The sequence below is a fragment of the Juglans regia genome, chromosome 10 (genome assembly GCF_001411555.2).
Source record: "Juglans regia cultivar Chandler chromosome 10, Walnut 2.0, whole genome shotgun sequence".
NCBI classification, from domain to species: domain Eukaryota; kingdom Viridiplantae; phylum Streptophyta; class Magnoliopsida; order Fagales; family Juglandaceae; genus Juglans; species Juglans regia.
In genome coordinates, this window is record NC_049910.1 from 4,190,602 (window position 1) to 4,208,280 (window position 17,679).

The window sequence follows — 17,679 nt, forward strand, 5'->3', positions numbered from 1 at the left end:
CAGATAATGTTTATTTATACTTGTCGACCTGGTCTGCATGGTAGTGGAATGTTGTATGGCATGAGATAATATATCTGTCTACTCATCGAGCTATTTTTGTGCCATCTGCTTGCCGAGCTATAAAGTGTTTAGGTTCGCTATTTGTAGCCAAGGTCCTAGGTCGCATTAAATGTGGCACACCTTCTATCTTGCGCCGCATTGAATGCGGTGTGTTTTCTGCCATAGGTTCATCCTATCTCATTAATGCTTGTTGTGAACTGCTTTATACTTTATTGGCTTGCATTGAATGTGATATTCATTCTTCCTTAAGCTTCTCTTGTATCTTCTGACTAGGTTCCTGACGTAAGCATGGTCCGACCCGGGTCTCATACCCAAGTTTCGACCCAAGACTTCCTAATCTGTGTCGACCCAGCCCAGACCATGTATCTAGGCTCTAACCTGAACCTTGCCTATAGCCTGACCCAAATGATTTACTCCATTCACATGAATATAATTAAGAATAAATATATATGAAACATTGAAATCTTTCAATGACATTATCTTTTTAGAAGATGTATGAAAAGAAAAGAAATCGTTCCATTTTATTCCTTCTAAAATAAAAGGCTTTATGATATATTAAAAGAAAATGTAGTAATTATCTGTTCTAGAATTTTACGTCCAAGATCCAATTCATGATAGAGAATACCTGGTGGCCGGTCCATCCGACCTTCTTCAATAAACAGCCCACTAATACTTGACTGCCACGTATACAATTTATTTCACTTAAGCTGCATCTGCCTACACCCGAATGGACGCATATCTGCTATTCCCATGTGCTTCGTATACATTCTCCAGTTCGTCGTCTACCCTCCATCCCCCATCCTATGAATCTCATTCCCAAACAGAGCTCGACACAGACAGTATTCTCATACCTGTTCCATCGTCGTCTTCTCCTCCATCTCTGTGTAGCCGCTCCATCCCATTCCCAAACGGACCTCGACCTAGACGGTATTTCTCATACCTGAGGTATTTCTACCCCACGACGGAGCTCGACCCAGCGACAACTCGACCCCCAACGGAGCTCGACCCGTACGGTGGCATGGAGGAAACTCCATTTCCAGAGAAAACGGTAAGATCTCTGGTTTTAATTTTGGTTTGCCCCTTTCACATTTTAAATAGAAAACGATAATGATGATTTGTCAATGAGCTTTGTTGTGTGAGATGATTGATTCTTTTAAGTGTGAATTTGGTGCTTGCTTGTAAGTGTTAATGTAAACGGGTGAAGAAGAAAGGGGAAAAACCGATTGGAAGCTCAGAAAACATGATGCACAGAAAGTGTTTGATAAAAGTTCTAAGAAAAAAAATTATCATTAAAGTGGATCAAATTCTCGGTTTGACATTGTATTAGCGTTGGCATGGGCCTATTAACAGTCTAGGTGTCAATATTAACGTGTTAATGTAGCACTAAGTGTAGCACTTATATATAGGTGTTAATGTAACAATTGTTTTTGTATAGCATTGTACATGTAACGATGATGGTTAGTCTTATGAAGTGCAATATGCTTCTATCCATGTGAGCTGCTTGGTATTAATAAATCTCATGTTTGAATTGGTAAGATGATGTTCGGCTTTTGAAAAGGAGGCATACGAGCAATAGGCTTCAATGTTGTTTGTTGTAATAAAGCCATTAATAAAGCTTCAAACAGCTCAGATTCCAGCTTGAATTAAGAAAATTAAAGTAGTACATGCATCTTAGGTCACCCAGTTGAAATCTGGAAATTATATTTTTGACTTTCAGAGTACGTAGTACTATAATTAGATAAATGGAAGGGTTGAGGTCATTGTGGTTAGCACTGAATTAAGAGGCTGAGCATGGGATTTTCAACTAATTCATGCATTCATGTCCTCATGAAGAAATGCACCACATTTTTATACCTACTTTCGAAAGTGGGCATCTTTGCAACAAAGAAAATCCAGCTTCAATAAGCTTCAAGATTCCAGCTTAAATACGAGTAATAGTTAATGACATTTCACTAACAGTTTTTGTGCCATATGATTTGCGAGAAACAATATTGAATTGATGACCATGGTGATGGCCATCTTCTAATCAAAACTGCACAGATCTGAAGTAGAACATAACTTTTTTTGCACCAACATGATAGTTTCTTTTATGCACCATCTGTTAGCATTGTTAAAATTAATGACTTTTCAATATGATGACAGTCAAGGAGAAGTTCGAGCTCTCATTCTAGTTCAAGTTCTTGGACTGCAAGAGGGGAAGATAAAGGTAGCTTTGAGAGACCACTTTGCTACTGTGGCTGCCAAGCGAAGCTACGTATTTCTGAAAAATCTAATAGTTTTGGTAGAAGATTTTTCAATTGCCCAAACTATAAGATGGGTAAACAATGTGGATTTTTTGAGTGGATTGATCTCCAAAAAGAGCAAAACAACTGTTGTAAGACGGCCTTGGAGTTAGCTGAACGGAGGAACGACAGGGTACTTAATGAGCGGCTACGCATCGAAGAATCCAAATTTAAAGCAATGGAGAAGAAGTACAAGGGAGTCTTGAAAGTGTTAATGTTGTCATGGTTATTTTTTATAGTAGTTTGTGGTGTAATTGTTATGTATCCAAAAAATTACAATGGATCTCAGTCAGTGCTACAACTCATGTAATGTGGTGTACTTTAATGTAATGACTACTTTTATTAATGTAATGACTACTTTTATTAACAGTTGAATATTGCACATCACAATATTTTCTCAAACCGAAATATTCAATTCCAAATAAATAGAAGATGGTTCCAATAGAAGTGTAAAAATATGTCTAGAAATAAATACAATATAGTTCAATTTCTCTAATAAATACAATACAAACCAATATAAATACAAGAAATACAATATGGTTCCAAAAGCTTTCTTCAGTTGCCTTCAATACATAATTCGGCACCGTGTCCCACTTATAACCAAAACCAAAAAACAGCTTCTCCTCGCCGTTCTTACATCGCTGCTGGTACACTAAGATTTGCAAACTCTCCCAAACTCTGCAACGCAATCTGCAAATGATTTAAATCAAAATTAGCTTACCCCAAAGCTTTTTATGCCTTAACACGTGCACACACACTCAAAATATACGAAGCCTTATGCAATAAGGTAACTATAGAAGCTTTTGCTCATTTAAATATGAGAAATTCTAAGATTCTACAAGAATACAAGTGTTGTCTTTTAATACAGAAACCAAAGAGGGATGAATTCCATTTCCTTCCCAAGTAGAGCAGAGTTTCGAAATTAGAGACAAACTCAATTAAATGTCCAGTTTTAAAAATTGCACTAAAGTATAGAAGATATAGAAGATGAAACTATAATGCTGAAATGAAAAAGAAACATGTAAGAGTGCTGTAGATTAAAGCTCAACAATAGATATAGCTAAGCTAAAGAGAGGGAATATTTCACATACAATATATATTCAAAATGCAACTATGAATCCAAGTGTTCTGATATGTTGTCAGTTGTTGGCCCAAAATCCCTACAAAAATAACAACAAACTTTATTAGTTTCGTTAATTAAAAACCAACAAAATACAAATAAGTACAAGGCTACTATACCTCACTGAAGGACAATTATTTTTAGCATGTCCCTCATTCTTGCAAATGTTACAACGTCTTTTCTTTGTTGTTTGTGTTTCCTTTGGGTTCTTCGCTCTCAAAGACTTTGGGCGCCCTTTTGTGGGCACCCGTGGAGGATCCTGCACCGTTTGTGAGAAGTTTGATATAACTTGACTTCTAGATGGTATACATTCATTGATGGGCATCGTTTGTGAACATTCTACATGATCTTCCATTGCAAGTAACTCTTTGTGAACCTTTTCCAAAGCAAGTGTAAAGTGATTGTGTTTTTTAGTTGACTGTGATGCAAGTTCAACAATGTCATAAAGTTGTATCATTGACTTGCTTTTTCTCATCGTAGCCTCATCTTGTACTTGCCACACTTGGTCATCAGAACATGGTATGTCGGGAATGGGTCGACTCTTAGCATTAATAGTCCATCTGTCTAGAACATAATGTTGTGGCAATATATTTAACTTCGCTTTCTTGCCAAAAACACATAAAATGTGTCTACAAAGAATCTCCATAAACTCTCACTTATGGCATGTACATGTAGCATGTCCTTCATCACCCTCCAAAGTCACGTGATAAATAGGTGTTTCTTTACCATGAGCTGTCACTCCATATGTCTTGGCCTCACCACTCACATACAATTTTCTTGCTTGGTACCGTAGACTATTGAACAGCTCATCTTGGAAGATCGTGAAAGACTTTCTTGTATAAACAATCGCCGCCTCCTCTTCAATTTTAAAAGGTGTCTTCATTATCGCCCGCGTAGATTTTGTCCGCACATCCTTCTCTTTCTCTTTAAAGTAACGTGCATCTATAGCTTTCTCATACTGATGCACAAAGTCACTAACCATAGTGCTTGAACGAACATAATCTTTGAAAAATTTGTTCATGCTCTCACTCCTCTGAGTTGTTGACATACCAGCACAAAATGTCGAACGCAAGTAGGCTGGTACCCACTTATCCCGTCGGCTGTACAGATTTTGCAGCCAAGTATTTTCTCCTAAGTCATACTTCACCATAATCAAAGCTCATTCTTGCTCGAACTCATCAGTAGTAATTGTCTCATGTATGCAATGACGAAAATCTTTCTGAAAGTCCGGAAACTTGTTGTATACATGGGCCAAGTGTTCGGGAAATTTTTGTAAAATGTGCCACAAGCACAACCTATGAGTTGTATTCGGGAGTACCTCTACAATTGCCTTAGCCATCGCCTTGTCATCATCGGTAATTATCGTTGATGGGGCACGCCCAAGCATTGCTTCTTGCCATGTTCTCAATAACCATGTATATGATTCTCCCGTTTCATTAACCAACAAAGCACAACCGAACATTATGGTCTGGTGATGATGATTAACTCCAGAAAATGGCACAAATGGCATTTTATAAATATTGGTAAGGTAAGTGGCATCAAATGTAACAACATCCCCAAAATATTGATATGCAGCTCTTGATCTCGCATCAGCCCAAAAACAGCTTCCCATACTCCCATCCTTGTCAACTTGCATGGAGAAAACAAACCCAGGTTCTTTGAGTTGTCGATCAAGAAAGTATGAATATAACCTTTGTGCATCCCCTTCTTGAAATATTTTCCTCCTTTTGCTTCCCAAGTAATTTTCTACATCCATGCCAATACAACCGACATTAAATTCACCACCTGAATCTTTACTCAACACCGACATTATTTTTCTTGTCGGTACACCGGATTCATTCAAAGTCATAATAAGTTTTTTTTGGACTTTAGTAACTCTCCTATGCCCACGAAGGAAGCTAGTACTTCTCGGTGTAAGTAGAATATGATTATGTCCAACTACAAACTTGTTGACTATCCACTTTTCACCATTTTTCTTTATTCCCATCATTGCCTTACATCCAATCTTTGTCTCAGCGGGTTCAGGGAGTTGTCGATCTGTGTCTTTCTGACTTACTCGCCGAAATCCTTCCCTTGTGCAAACATGGTCTACTGCACAAAGAGTTTTATCATCTTTCAACAATCGAGTATGATTCGTCCGGATTGCGAATCCTTGTCGCCTTGCATATGCCTTGTAAAATGTTTGGGCGTCTTCGACCTCCTCAAATATCATACCAATGAATGGCTCTAACGGACCACTACTTGAAGAGGGAATCACATTCACTCCATCTTCGACATTGACACTATCTTCAACATTCACATCACATTGAATGTTTTCACTTTCAGCCTCAAGTTCATCACTATCAATATTATAAATTGGTTCCTTCAATACAAAACGACATGATTATATATCCATTAGTTATGGAAAATCAACAAAACTAAAAATAAATAAAGAAGAGCATGATTATAACTCCATAATGAAAAATCAACAAAGCTATCAGGGTACTTTTTAGCTCTTATTTTCATATATATCTCTTTCTCTCCCTCTCTCTAGCTATATCTTATATCTATCCGGGAAACCAAAACGTAAAAAAGGAATTAAGAAAATTTACAAGCAAGCTGAAAATACAACTCTTGCTGCATGTCATAATTAATATACACTAAAAATATCTTTACACTCTTAAAGTGTAAAAATCAACAAAACTATGAAAGATATGGTTGCATAAGCACCGAGAAAAAATATTCTCATGTAAATATTTCATAAGAATCATTGCATCATTATCTATTCATTCAAAGGCCAGTATTTGAAAGATGAACATATCATCAACATGAGTTTTTGATTCCAGGCCGGCTATGAAAACAAGCAAGCACAATCCATTTTTTGACCAACTTGTTCCAATATTATCATTTGTCAATTTCAAAACCCACCTTCAATTTTAACTGAGATAAAATCCTTCTTATGGCTATCACACGTGAGTTATACAAAATGGGACAGTTTTGTGAACATTCAACACTGAAAAAATACAATCTTGCTCGAACTCCATATTTTTTTTTCTTCAAATAAATCAACAATATCTCAGCCAGTTGTGTAAATATTAATAATATAAAATCTCTCAATCTTTAAACTGAAAGCCAAGCTAGATCCTCAAAATATAATGTGAAGTGAACTCTTTCAAGCATTTTGTCAAACACTAGTAGTGTAAAGATTTATAATGTTAAAAAAAAAAAAAAAAAAATACCTCTGGATGACCAAGGTCACTGGAGTCAGCCATGAACAACTCCACCGAATTTTCGAGCAACTATGGTGGGCGACGGACTTCCCAACCGCAGCGTAGTGGGCAACGAATTTCCAATTATTGGACTGGTTTTTTATGAAGTCAGTGTTTGCTCACGGACCAAGGAGGACAACGACGGCTTTCAAGTGGTGGACTAGTGGCGGTGGATTCTGGCGGCAGATTTTGGCGATGGTGAGTTGCTGGTCGATGGACGCACGCGGGAGTGAAGATGAATTCTGTATTTCTGTGTAAGCCGCTGGTAAGTTTCAAATGTTTTACAACTTTATTCTGTGCGGAAGAGTGTAGGTAGCTTATCATGTTATTTCTGATGTGGCGCCCAGCCATTGGTGGGCTGTTAATGTGCATAAAGCGGATGGACCGCTTAGCAGCTGCTCTGTTCATCATATACCTTCAACAGAGATGAGCCTGTTGGTAGGGACCCTACCGTAGAGTTAGATCAGCTCGATCTTGTCTTTATACAATATGCAAAGCAAGAAGCTTCTGGGCTTCGATTCAAAGCCCAATGTCAACTAGATCAAGTAAGCTTATAAGCTTTCAGCCCGCAAAGCCCAAAATCTTCGTTGGAAGACATCAAGATGAGGAAATAATCCATTCGATTATTAATGAAATATTTAAAACTTTTTTCAATATTGGATTAAAAAAAGAAATGCACATCGCGTCTGTATTTTTTTAAAATATTAAAAAAAATAGAAATTCATTTTCTCGATCGACTTGTCATTTTCCTTTCAATTGCTTGGTTTGATAGAATTTCATATAATTATTATTATTATTTTTTTCATATAAGTATAATAAATAATTTATTTTTTTATTTTTAAATTAAAAATAATATTAAAAATAATATTTTATTCAATTTATTCGTAACCAAACGAATACTGTACGATAAAGAATTATAAAAAAAAATAATTTTATATATAATTATAAAGTACGTAAATACGTGTAATCGTTTTAAAAAAGATTAAAATTTATTATTAAAAAATTAATTTTTTCATTCGAATTTTATTATTTATTTATTTTTTAAAACGATTATAGTATAATTATAACAATTATAAATATATTTTTTCTATTAAAAATAACAACTCTTTAATTTAAGATTAAAAAAAAAAACTCTTATTTAAGAGTATTCTCATTGGATTAGTTAAAAACTAAATTTAATGAGAATTTAGCTATTAAATCATAAAATAACTCACATTGAAATAGTTATATTCCAAATATTTAGAATATAGCTACAGTAATATTTAAAGTAATTTCTAAATTTGAAAAGAACTATTCATTCATTAAATCTATTTTATATTTTTTTTTCTCTCATTTTAATATCAATTATTTATCTCTATATTTTAAATGACAATTGAAAAAATATAATTAGAATACAATTACTAATTAATATATAATATTATGAATAGTAAAATATGATAAAATAAAATAAATTTATAATTAAAAAAATTAAAAAAATTTTAAAATTATTAATTATTCATTATTATATAATGAATAAATAGATAATTTAATGTAGAGATTTGATGTGAATAGTTAAAATTAAATTCATTTTATATTATTTTATTATCATATAATGAAAAAATAATTATTCTAATATAGAAATTTATGTGAATGTAACTAAATGTTAAATTTATCTTATATTCATTAAAAATATGCTTTAATTTTTGGTAATCCAATGAGAGTTGTCTGAGTCGGAAGTCTGAAGTGTGTGGAACGAAAACTAGAGTCGGAAAGAACAAGAGTAGGCGTAGCTGCGCAGGAAGGGGACGACCAAAGAGAGAGACATGGAGCAAGAACAAGACGTTAGACTGGAAAGCTTCCTGAAGTGGGCATCTGACCTTGGAATCTCAGACTCTTCAGGATCCTTCCCTTGTGTCTGTCTGGGACATTCTGTCTCCCTCGCTTACTTTCCTCTCGCTGGCGGGTACGTGCGATTTCATTCTCATCTCCTTTCTTCTACTTAGCCAATCTTCCATCTCTGTTAGGTTTCCGAAAATTTCCGCAATCTTATGTTCATGTTGCATTCTTCGTGTTCCAATGAATGAAATGCCCAACCCAACTTAACCCATGCAGTTGTATCAGGCGCCGCTGGTGGAGTTAGGTTTATTTGTTGGTTTGTCTGTTTTTCTATTTTTAAACTTTACAGTTTACCAAATAAATTAATTTAGGATTATGAGCTCATTTTATTTCCCTGTGTATTTATGGGTAACCATACACGGGGTAGGGCAATGGAAAGTTATTAGTATTATTGGTAGAAGTTATTGATCCTCAAAGGTTCTGTCTTATCTTGTCTTCATTTGTTAATGGGAATGCTGCAGTAGAGGTCTGGGTGCTGTGCGTGATCTTAGGAAGGGAGAGCTAATTCTCAGAGTTCCTAAATCCGCTTTGATGACGAGGGAAAACCTACTGAAGGATGAAAAGCTCTCTGTTGCTGTCAGTAGGCACCATTCTCTGTCCTCGACCCAGGTTTTTTTATATGAATGGGTTCTCATTGGTTTTCAAATACGTAGACCTAGTCAGATACTGATAATTTATATACTTAATTGTATCTTTAATTTTTAATGCAGATATTGACTGTTTGTTTGCTATATGAAATGGGTAAAGGAAAGAATTCATGGTGGCTCCCTTATCTGATGCACTTACCCCGCAGCTATGACATATTAGCAACTTTTGGTGAATTCGAGAAGCAAGCTCTGCAAGTTCAGTTTCTGATTGTAGAAATTTAGTTTGTTCATTACTCATTAGGTTAGGTTCCTTTTTCTTTTTTCCTTTACTAATAAAATAAAATCTTCATTAGGTTAGGTTTCATTATCTCTATTTAGGAACTATATCAGATGTTATTGTTCTGTGGTTAAAATTGTTCTGAAGTATCTTAAATTGTTGCCAGGTATCTGATGCTATCTGGGCTGCAGAAAGGGCCATATCAAAGGCAAGATCAGAACGGAATGAAGCTAATCAATTGATGGCAGAACTTAATCTTAAGCCTCAACTTCTGACCTTTAGGGCATGGTGTTGGGCTGCTGCAACAGTGAGATACTTGGCCCTCTGTTAGACCTGATGCATTCTAGAGTATGTTGTGCATTTTTTAATAAGTAAATGAAAATCTCATTCAATCTTAAGAAGTACTGAAATCCAAGTAAACAGGGAGTATAAAATAGATACACTTAAAACATTAGAAGGAAAAAAGAAAAGAAAATCCTGATAGCGGCTCTTGAGGAAATAAACTTCAAGCTCATCCACAGATTTCTCACAACCTTCAAAGCACCAATCATTTTGTTCCTCCACACACACCTAAGCATTAAAACACATTGCTCATTGATATGTTATTATTTTTTCCTCTTTCTTTCTCTTATATGGGACATTTTTTCCTTAGAAAATAATACCATCTTTGTGGCAACAACTCATGTGAGAACATCCGTAAGTTGGTTAAATTGATTTGGAATAGAACTTCCATTCTATTTACCAAAGAGCTGATGATCCTTTACTGCAACCCTAGAAAATTCATGAGCCATACTGTCAGCCGTTCTTGCTATCCATCTGGTTAACCATTTTGGGTAGTGCTGCCCTTTTGCTCTGATGTTTTGAAAGATGCCGACAATGGGATCGTCCCTAGAGCATAGAGGTGTCCAACTTCGCTATGGCTAGGCAGATGTGTAGAGCATAGTTGGTCTTGTACTCATGCACCCCAATGAACCTTTGAATCTGAATGAGATAGTTCCCCTGCAAAGGAGAATCGAGCAGCCTGGTCCATAAGATAGTTTTACACTGAGTTTCCAATTCCTATTATGAACCCAGGTGACATAGTCTTAGTCTCTGTGGCAATGGAATACTAAGGTTTGCCTCTGGGCCTTAAGGATGGCAGTTGGGGTACCCAGGGATCATCCCAAATCATTTTCCTACCAGTCTCAACTGCAAAACCTATCAAGTCAGTCATTTTAGAGATGCCATGCCATAACCAAGAAGGATTCCGAGAGCCAGGAGCAACCAGTAACGATGATCATTGAGATACTTTTCCCTCAGGGCTTGAGACCATAGTTTATCAGTTAACTCATAGATTATCCAGCCTAACTTTTTGATCAAGGTCCTGTCCAAATCATGTAATCTGTGGAACCCCAAAACCCCAAGAGCATTTGGTTTACAAACTGATTCCCACGATTTGGGAGAGAAATATTGCTTTTACAAAACCCGTCCAGAAATCCCTTAGGCTACTGTCGATCACTGTACAAACTCCTTTGGCAGTAAAAAGGTTGAAATTGAGTATATCAGAATGGATGTTTTTACAGCTTTGAGTGACTAAACATAGTCTGACAATTTATATGCTTTATTTTTTGCGCATGTAAGATATATTTTTGAGTCAATAAGCATATCCTAACTGCAGTTGGCCAGTATATTGCTTGATTGTGTTATATCTGTGGTAATGTTCAACGATTCAATTGTCCCCATCTGTTAATTAATGCATTCATGGGGTGTCTTAGGTTTTTACTTTTGGGCCGGCCTTATTTTGAATTTCATGTGTAGTTTCACGTTTTCCTTGTTTATGTTTGTCAGTAATCTAAATATTTTATATCTGACCGTGTTGAAAGATATCCTCAAGGACGTTGCATATACCATGGGATGAAGCTGGATGTTTATGTCCTGTGGGAGACTTATTTAATTATGCTGCACCAGGAGAGGAGACATTTTGTTCCGAAGAAGTAGACAGTTTGCTGTGTGCCTCATCCTTTCAGGTCACTTCTCTGTTAAATGGGGACTGTGCACATAAGTTAAATGTGGAGGAATTGGATGCCCATGATCTGAGGTTGACTGATGGTGGGTATGAGGAAGATGTTGCTGCATATTGCTTCTATGCTCGACAAAATTATTTTAAAGGAGAGCAGGTACTACAAAAACTCTACAACACAAATTCAATGTAAAATTTTTTGTTTTATAGCAGTTATTTGCTGGCCTTTATATCATACATTTTCATGAATTTTTACCTTTGGGTTGCTTCTTGCTTCATTTTCCATATCTAAGAACCTAAATTTTGAAGTAACACAGTTTTGTTAGGAAAATTTTATTAAATACTTTGCCTGGGTGGTACAGATCAAGCACACAAGTGATATACTTGAGAGGGCCACCATAGATTCAAACAAAAATGAATTAAGAATCTAACTTAAATAAATTCTGAAAGGGAAGGAGAAATGGTAAGATCAGCCATCCATGCTTATGGAAGCTTTAAGCTCTAGAAATGGATGTCTACACGTTTGCAATGACTAGCAAATTGCTCTCCAACCAAAAGCTCGAGAACCTCAAAGAGGGCTAACTCTATTCCATGTGAGTAGTCCAATTTCCAAATCTACAACGTTAGCTAAAGAGCGCATCAGAAACACATTCTGGCAAAACCAGGACACTGAACAGCTTGAAAGCCCCAAAGATCCCAACCTGCGTGGTTCTCGCCAATAGGTGCTGGTAGCTTGCTTCCAAGCCTTGCCTTTCATTAGAGTTGCAGCCATGACCAAAAGGAGCCTTAAACCACGAAGCTTAAGCCTTTAATTTGTTTCCCTAGATTCTTCAAGAAGCATGAAGAGCTGCTTCATTAGTTTTAGTTTTTGAACCTCTAGGGGTTGGCTCAATTGGTAAAGGCCTTAGGCTTGGGAGTATGTTCCCCCCAGGTCTAAGGTTCAAATCTCCTTGGGTGCAAACTATCTCTAGGGGCCATCGGATTGGGGGATTTTCCTCGACCTGAGCGCATTTGTGGAAAACTCCTTGCCAAGGGCCTGTGCACTCCTGAAATTAGTCAGGATGCTGTTCCCGGACATTCGGTGCCAATAAAAAAAAAAGTTTTAGTTTTTGTAACCCGTCATGTCCTCATCCATTTAGAAAAACTGCCAATTGTATGAGCCTCTCCTGTAGAAGCTGTGACTCCAGCCCCATCACAACATTGCCTATACAATTAAAATGCATTATGAAAGTTAGGGGTGTAAGTTAACCAGCCCGACTGGACCAATAATACTAATGGTCTGGTCTTGGTCCATTAGTTTGCAAAAGTTCAGTTTTCGGTCTGGTCCCAAGTTATGGTTTTTTTTTTTTTTGGACCGGACCGGACTGGACCAACTGAAATACATACATATATATATTTTTAATTATTTTTATATAGTATTTTATATAGTAGTTGTATAACTTAATTATGTAATTTTTATCTAAACTATGATCATTGACCATAAATGTTAAATATAATATTAAATACTAACTGATATGCTGTTGACAATTAACTAATATATATATATATTTTATAAGTAAGAGTAATAACAATTAACTAATATATTATATGATACATACTCTAGTTTCCTAGTATCTACACCTAGTTAAAATATTTTGGTACATTTTTTGTAAGATACCTAAGTTACAAGTATGAAATATTCATGGACCAATTATTCATTAACCATATATAAAATACTAAAATTTTAATATAGGCCATTATGTATTAACTATAACAATTCATATACATACTGTTGAGTATTGAGTACTAAGTTAGTAACACATTTAACATAATTATACTTAAGTTTATTAATGAGTTAATTAGATAATCCACATTAAAGAGCTCATTTAATTTTAATTTATTATTTTATATAATTTTCATCATTTAATTTATTTGCTTAGAAAAGAAAATGGAAGAAAAATGTTGGCCTATTTTGTATGTTTGCCTATTTTGCACAGGCATGGACCGAGATGGACCGATAGATAACGGTCTGCTCTATAGGTGTAATTGGTCCAATCTCGGGGTGGAAAATTGGTGGATTGAAATTTTCGATCCAATCTAAAAATCCCCCTATGGACGGACTGGACTGGATAGATTACAACCCTAACATTGAACGTGGGATATAGTAGATGACATAAGTTGTGGGTTATGATATTTTCTTTATTTTGTTATAAAGTAATGAAACCAGTTATAATTTCTCTCTTTTCTCTCCATTATTACGGTGAAGATTTCTTAGGCCAAGATCCATGCACCTGTTATGCATATCAACTCTTTTTTTAGGTGCATGAGATAAGAGGGAATTGAAATAGTATTTTATCCTCTGCAGGTTCTTCTATGCTATGGGACTTACACGAATTTGGAGCTTCTTGAACACTACGGGTTTCTTCTAAATGAAAATCCAAATGACAAAGTTTTTATTCCCTTGGAACCTGAAATTTATTCCTCCTGTTCATGGCCGAAGGAGTTGCTGTATATTCATCATAATGGAAAGCCATCTTTTTCCCTGTTGTCTGCTTTGCGATTATGGACAACCCCACCAAGCAAGCGGAGATCTCTGGGACAACTTGCTTATTCTGGTTCTCCACTATCTACAGACAATGAGATACATGTCATGAAATGGATAGCAAATAAATGCAATGTGGTATTGAAGAATTTGCCAACATCAATTGAAGATGACAGTTTTGTACTAAGTTCCATCAACGAAATTCAAGATCTCCATACTCTTGTGGAGTTAGAGAAGGCAATATCGGCTTCTAGGGGCGAGATCCGGTCATTCTTAGAAGCCAATAAGTTGCAAAATGTAGCAAGTGGTAATAACTTACTTCTATCCAGCAAAGCTAGAAGGTCTATGGACAGGTTGAAATTGGCTGTCCAGTGGAGGGCCAGGTACAAGAAAATCCTGCTTGAGTGCATTTCTAATTGCACGGAAACAGTTGATTCTCTAACTTGTGGAAATTATTTTCCATTGAAATTGAGCAAGGCCTAGTTTGACGTTCTTGGTTCTTTTTTCTTGCGCATTTGGAGTTTGATAGATATCAAAACTGGTTAAAGGTTTAACTGTGTTTAGTAACTTATTTTAACGAATGAATTATATTAATCCGATTGTTTATTTTTAGAACAATGTATCATGCTTAGTAGCTGAGCTCCTGAGGTTCGAGCAAAATTAAACAATGCAAATTTATATGATTAGTCCTCTACTCAATGTTAGCATCTTCAGTCTCTGGTTGCATATGATAAACTAACCCAACATATAGTTTTAGAGTTCGTTCTTACAAACTTTTGCTATGATAAATAATAAATTACCAGATTCATATTTTTCATAGATTAAAGTTTTGAATAATATATCCCAATAATCAAGTTTAGCTTCGTTACACATCTCCTGCTACGAAAATTTAAAATTTTGTGGTTCTTCAACTATCTTGTATTTTTAAAAAAATAAAAAATTAATAGTCAACTCCAGTTCTTAATTAGATGAATAAAAGATAAATAGTTCTTATGAAATACTTCATAATCCAAGCACCCCCGTGCTTGAACATGGAGGAAGCCAAAACAAAATAATTCCGAACAAGTTAAATTATTAGATTTTGGTTAATATCTCATGTGAAATGGTTTAAGCAATATTCTATTGAATTTTGAAAGATGAACAAAAAAACTGATTATAAATATTATAAAGTTTAAATTTAAAATAATTTATTTATTTTTGCAGTTTGATTGGCAGTTTAAAAAAATCACATCAGAATTTAATTAGATGAAAAAATTAACAATTTGAATTATTATTATTATTTTTATATATGAATGATGTTTGAAAAAAAAAAATTGAAGATATTGAGTATCCAAACTAGCCCAGTTAAATATTCTTAAAAGATTTATTTCAAAACATAATTTGTTTTAATTTTTTTAAAAGCAATTTTAATTAAAAATAAATAATTCTATTAAATTGAATAAGAGTATTTAGTTAGTTTTTAAACGTTTTAAGTAAAAATATTATCTTGTAAAGGGGAATAGAGGATATATTGCAAATTTTATTGATCGTTTTGAGTGAAAAATTAATAATTAAGGACGATAATAACAATCGCATTTTCTTTTCTCCGTTCTTTCCCCATGTCATCACAGAACACAGTCCCCAATCTCCATAAAAACGCAGAGTGATGGCAAGGCAGATCTTGAAGTGTAAATTTCTACCCAAACCTTCGAACTAGCAGATGAATATAAATTGCACGAGCAACCCCACCAATGTTAGAAAGTTTTAACAGAAGGAAGCATTCGATCCCACAACCATAATTTCAGCCCCTAAAATACAAATTTTAATACGCAACCATAGCATTAACACAGACAAATCTTTTACTCTATGAAATTCATTCGATACTGCTTGGAAAATCAACTAAAAAACCATAAACAAGTTCATCGGAAAGTTTTTCATTCGCTTTATCGGAGATATGACAGAGATGGATCAGAACATCTGGCTTGGTTTCTCAAAAGAGAAACGAAAAATCGCTCAGTTTCATCAGCGTCGATCATCTGGGGAAATAATCATCACTTCCATCTCTCTCATAAATCACAAAAATAGACCAAATCAATTGAACATAAAAACATATAATTTTTTTTTATCGGTAAAGAAGAAAAAAAAACAATTGAACACAAACAAATAAACAAAGATGAAAACGAAGAATGGATCAGAAGACTGGCTTGGATTCTCATAGAATGAGAATTCAGAAAAATAGCACAGTATAATCAGCTTCGATCATTTGGGGAAATAATCATCACCTCCATCTTCACCTATATTTCGATTTCTTTACCCTTGTAAATAAAGTAAGAAGTAAAACATAATTGCATAAAAAAAGAAACCAAATTTATCCAAATCTGCAAGAAAGATTGAGCCACATGAATTTTAAACTCTATCTCCAAGATTTGCAGAGACGGAGAACAACTATGGGCGTCGACTCATACGCAAGCACCCACTGAGGTTGCAGAGCGCCGGTAATCAGTATATGACGCCATAGATGTTACTTCAAAGAAGAAATACAAGAAATTATACCCATAACCCTAACCCTAGCGCTCTAACCATCTACTGCAAGCATGGACTCAGAGTCACGCCGATTTGGTTGTGTTCGAGAAAGGGTTGTCGAGGTCTTTATTTATAGCCGGTCTTCTTCTCTGAAACCCTAATTTCCCATCCGGTTTACAGGATTGAAGGCTGCTGCCCTCACACGTGGACGGTAGATGATCTACTCTTCTGCTCTCGTTTTTTCTTTTTTCTTAGGAAAAATCAAAGCTAAATTCTTTTTTAAAAAATAGAGTTTCTTGGGATGTGAAATTTTTTGTAACCAATACGAAGATTTTTTTAAAGATAATTTATTTATAAAAGAGGACTGCTGCACCCACCGAAGATTTCTACCGAAATCTTCTACCGAAAGGCAAATGTTTGTTTTTTTTTTCAATCATTTTTTTAAACACTTTAAATATTTTTAAAAATTATAAAAAAATCATAAATTCATTTAAAAACATTCCTTAATCATTAAGTAAAAATAAAAAAATAAAAAATAAATAAAATACAATTTCGGTAGAAATTTTCGGTAAAATATTTCTGTGGAAATAGTATTTTCCTTTATAAAATTTTGTGAATGTGATGGGTTTCAAACTATTTTATAATTTATTTATTTAAACTTAAACTAAAGTGGGGGAAGTCTGTTTATTGATTACGACTTTACCACAAAAAAATTTATTTATAAGTCTGTTTATTGATTTATTAAACATATTAATTATGTAAAAAATTATCAAATTAACTAACGTAAATAAATACTGGTGTTTTGATTTTTTTTTTTTATATAACTATAATGAGTCCATAATAATCGTATGTTTGGATACAAACTTGTTATCAACGTTCTTTTTAAAAATATATTGTGTTTATTGAGACTTTCAACAGTTAAAATTTATTATTTCTTGAGCATTGCTATTCATAAGCCCATACACCACACACCAAACATTTTTTAAAATTTTTTTTGGTTTTATTATTTTTAAAATAATTGAATTATTCTACTCATAATTCATATACCACATATTTGATAAGAGAATAAAATTAAAAAAATTATAAAAAAGTTAGTATGTGGTGTATGAGGCTTAGAAATATAATTTTTCTAATTTCTTTAATACATTGAGATTAAGTAAGGTGTTGCCATGGAGGCAATCTAAATGGCCGATTGACATCTTCTCTTT

The 17,679-nt window shown here is 34.6% G+C and overlaps 3 protein-coding genes and 2 non-coding genes across 6 annotated transcripts; 1 reads left to right on the top strand and 4 right to left on the bottom strand.

The window, feature by feature from the left end:
- Positions 1-4,114: 4,114 nt before the first annotated feature.
- LOC118349588 (protein FAR1-RELATED SEQUENCE 5-like) lies at positions 4,115-4,612 on the bottom strand. Its single transcript, XM_035694793.1, has one exon. It carries the CDS (start codon positions 4,610-4,612, stop codon positions 4,115-4,117), a length of 498 nt encoding a protein of 165 aa, XP_035550686.1.
- Positions 4,613-4,621: 9 nt separating this feature from the next.
- LOC109010084 (protein FAR1-RELATED SEQUENCE 5-like) lies at positions 4,622-6,713 on the bottom strand. Its single transcript, XM_018990798.2, has 2 exons — positions 6,681-6,713; positions 4,622-5,824 (listed from the first exon to the last, which is right to left on the bottom strand). The coding sequence occupies exons 1-2, from the start codon at positions 6,711-6,713 to the stop codon at positions 4,622-4,624; spliced, it is 1,236 nt and encodes a 411-aa protein (XP_018846343.2).
- Positions 6,714-8,398: 1,685 nt separating this feature from the next.
- LOC109010088 (protein SET DOMAIN GROUP 40) lies at positions 8,399-14,653 on the top strand. Of its 2 annotated transcripts, none has more exons than XM_018990804.2 (6): positions 8,399-8,652; positions 9,047-9,165; positions 9,296-9,427; positions 9,616-9,756; positions 11,312-11,605; positions 13,793-14,653. In XM_018990804.2, exons 2-6 carry the CDS (start codon positions 9,142-9,144, stop codon positions 14,450-14,452), a joined length of 1,251 nt encoding a protein of 416 aa, XP_018846349.1. In that variant the 5' UTR covers positions 8,399-8,652; positions 9,047-9,141; the 3' UTR covers positions 14,453-14,653. The 2 variants fall into 2 exon arrangements, with proteins under 2 accessions (XP_018846349.1, XP_018846347.1); XM_018990802.2 differs by having other exon boundaries at positions 8,421-8,652; positions 9,047-9,194.
- Positions 14,654-15,911: 1,258 nt separating this feature from the next.
- Positions 15,912-16,009, bottom strand: LOC118349815. Its single transcript, XR_004802728.1, has one exon. It is a non-coding gene; the product is annotated as a small nucleolar RNA Z103 (small nucleolar RNA).
- Positions 16,010-16,134: 125 nt separating this feature from the next.
- LOC118349817 lies at positions 16,135-16,236 on the bottom strand. The gene has a single exon (XR_004802730.1). It is a non-coding gene; the product is annotated as a small nucleolar RNA Z103 (small nucleolar RNA).
- Positions 16,237-17,679: the final 1,443 nt, after the last annotated feature.

What these genes read in the sequence shown, in the direction of transcription:
- LOC118349588 (XM_035694793.1), bottom strand. Translation starts at nt 4,612, where the DNA reads ATGGTGAAGTATGACTTAGGAGAAAATACTTGGCTGCAAAATCTGTAC.
- LOC109010084 (XM_018990798.2), bottom strand. Translation starts at nt 6,713, where the DNA reads ATGGCTGACTCCAGTGACCTTGGTCATCCAGAG. An exon ending in GTGACCTTGGTCATCCAGAG is followed by an intron (nt 5,825 to 6,680) that starts GTATTTTTTTTT and finishes TTTGTATTGAAG; the next exon opens with GAACCAATTTATAATATTGA.
- LOC109010088 (XM_018990802.2), top strand. Translation starts at nt 8,513, where the DNA reads ATGGAGCAAGAACAAGACGTTAGACTGGAAAGCTTCCTGAAGTGGGCA. An exon ending in ATTCTCTGTCCTCGACCCAG is followed by an intron (nt 9,195 to 9,295) that starts GTTTTTTTATAT and finishes TTTTTAATGCAG; the next exon opens with ATATTGACTGTTTGTTTGCT. An exon ending in TCGAGAAGCAAGCTCTGCAA is followed by an intron (nt 9,428 to 9,615) that starts GTTCAGTTTCTG and finishes AATTGTTGCCAG; the next exon opens with GTATCTGATGCTATCTGGGC.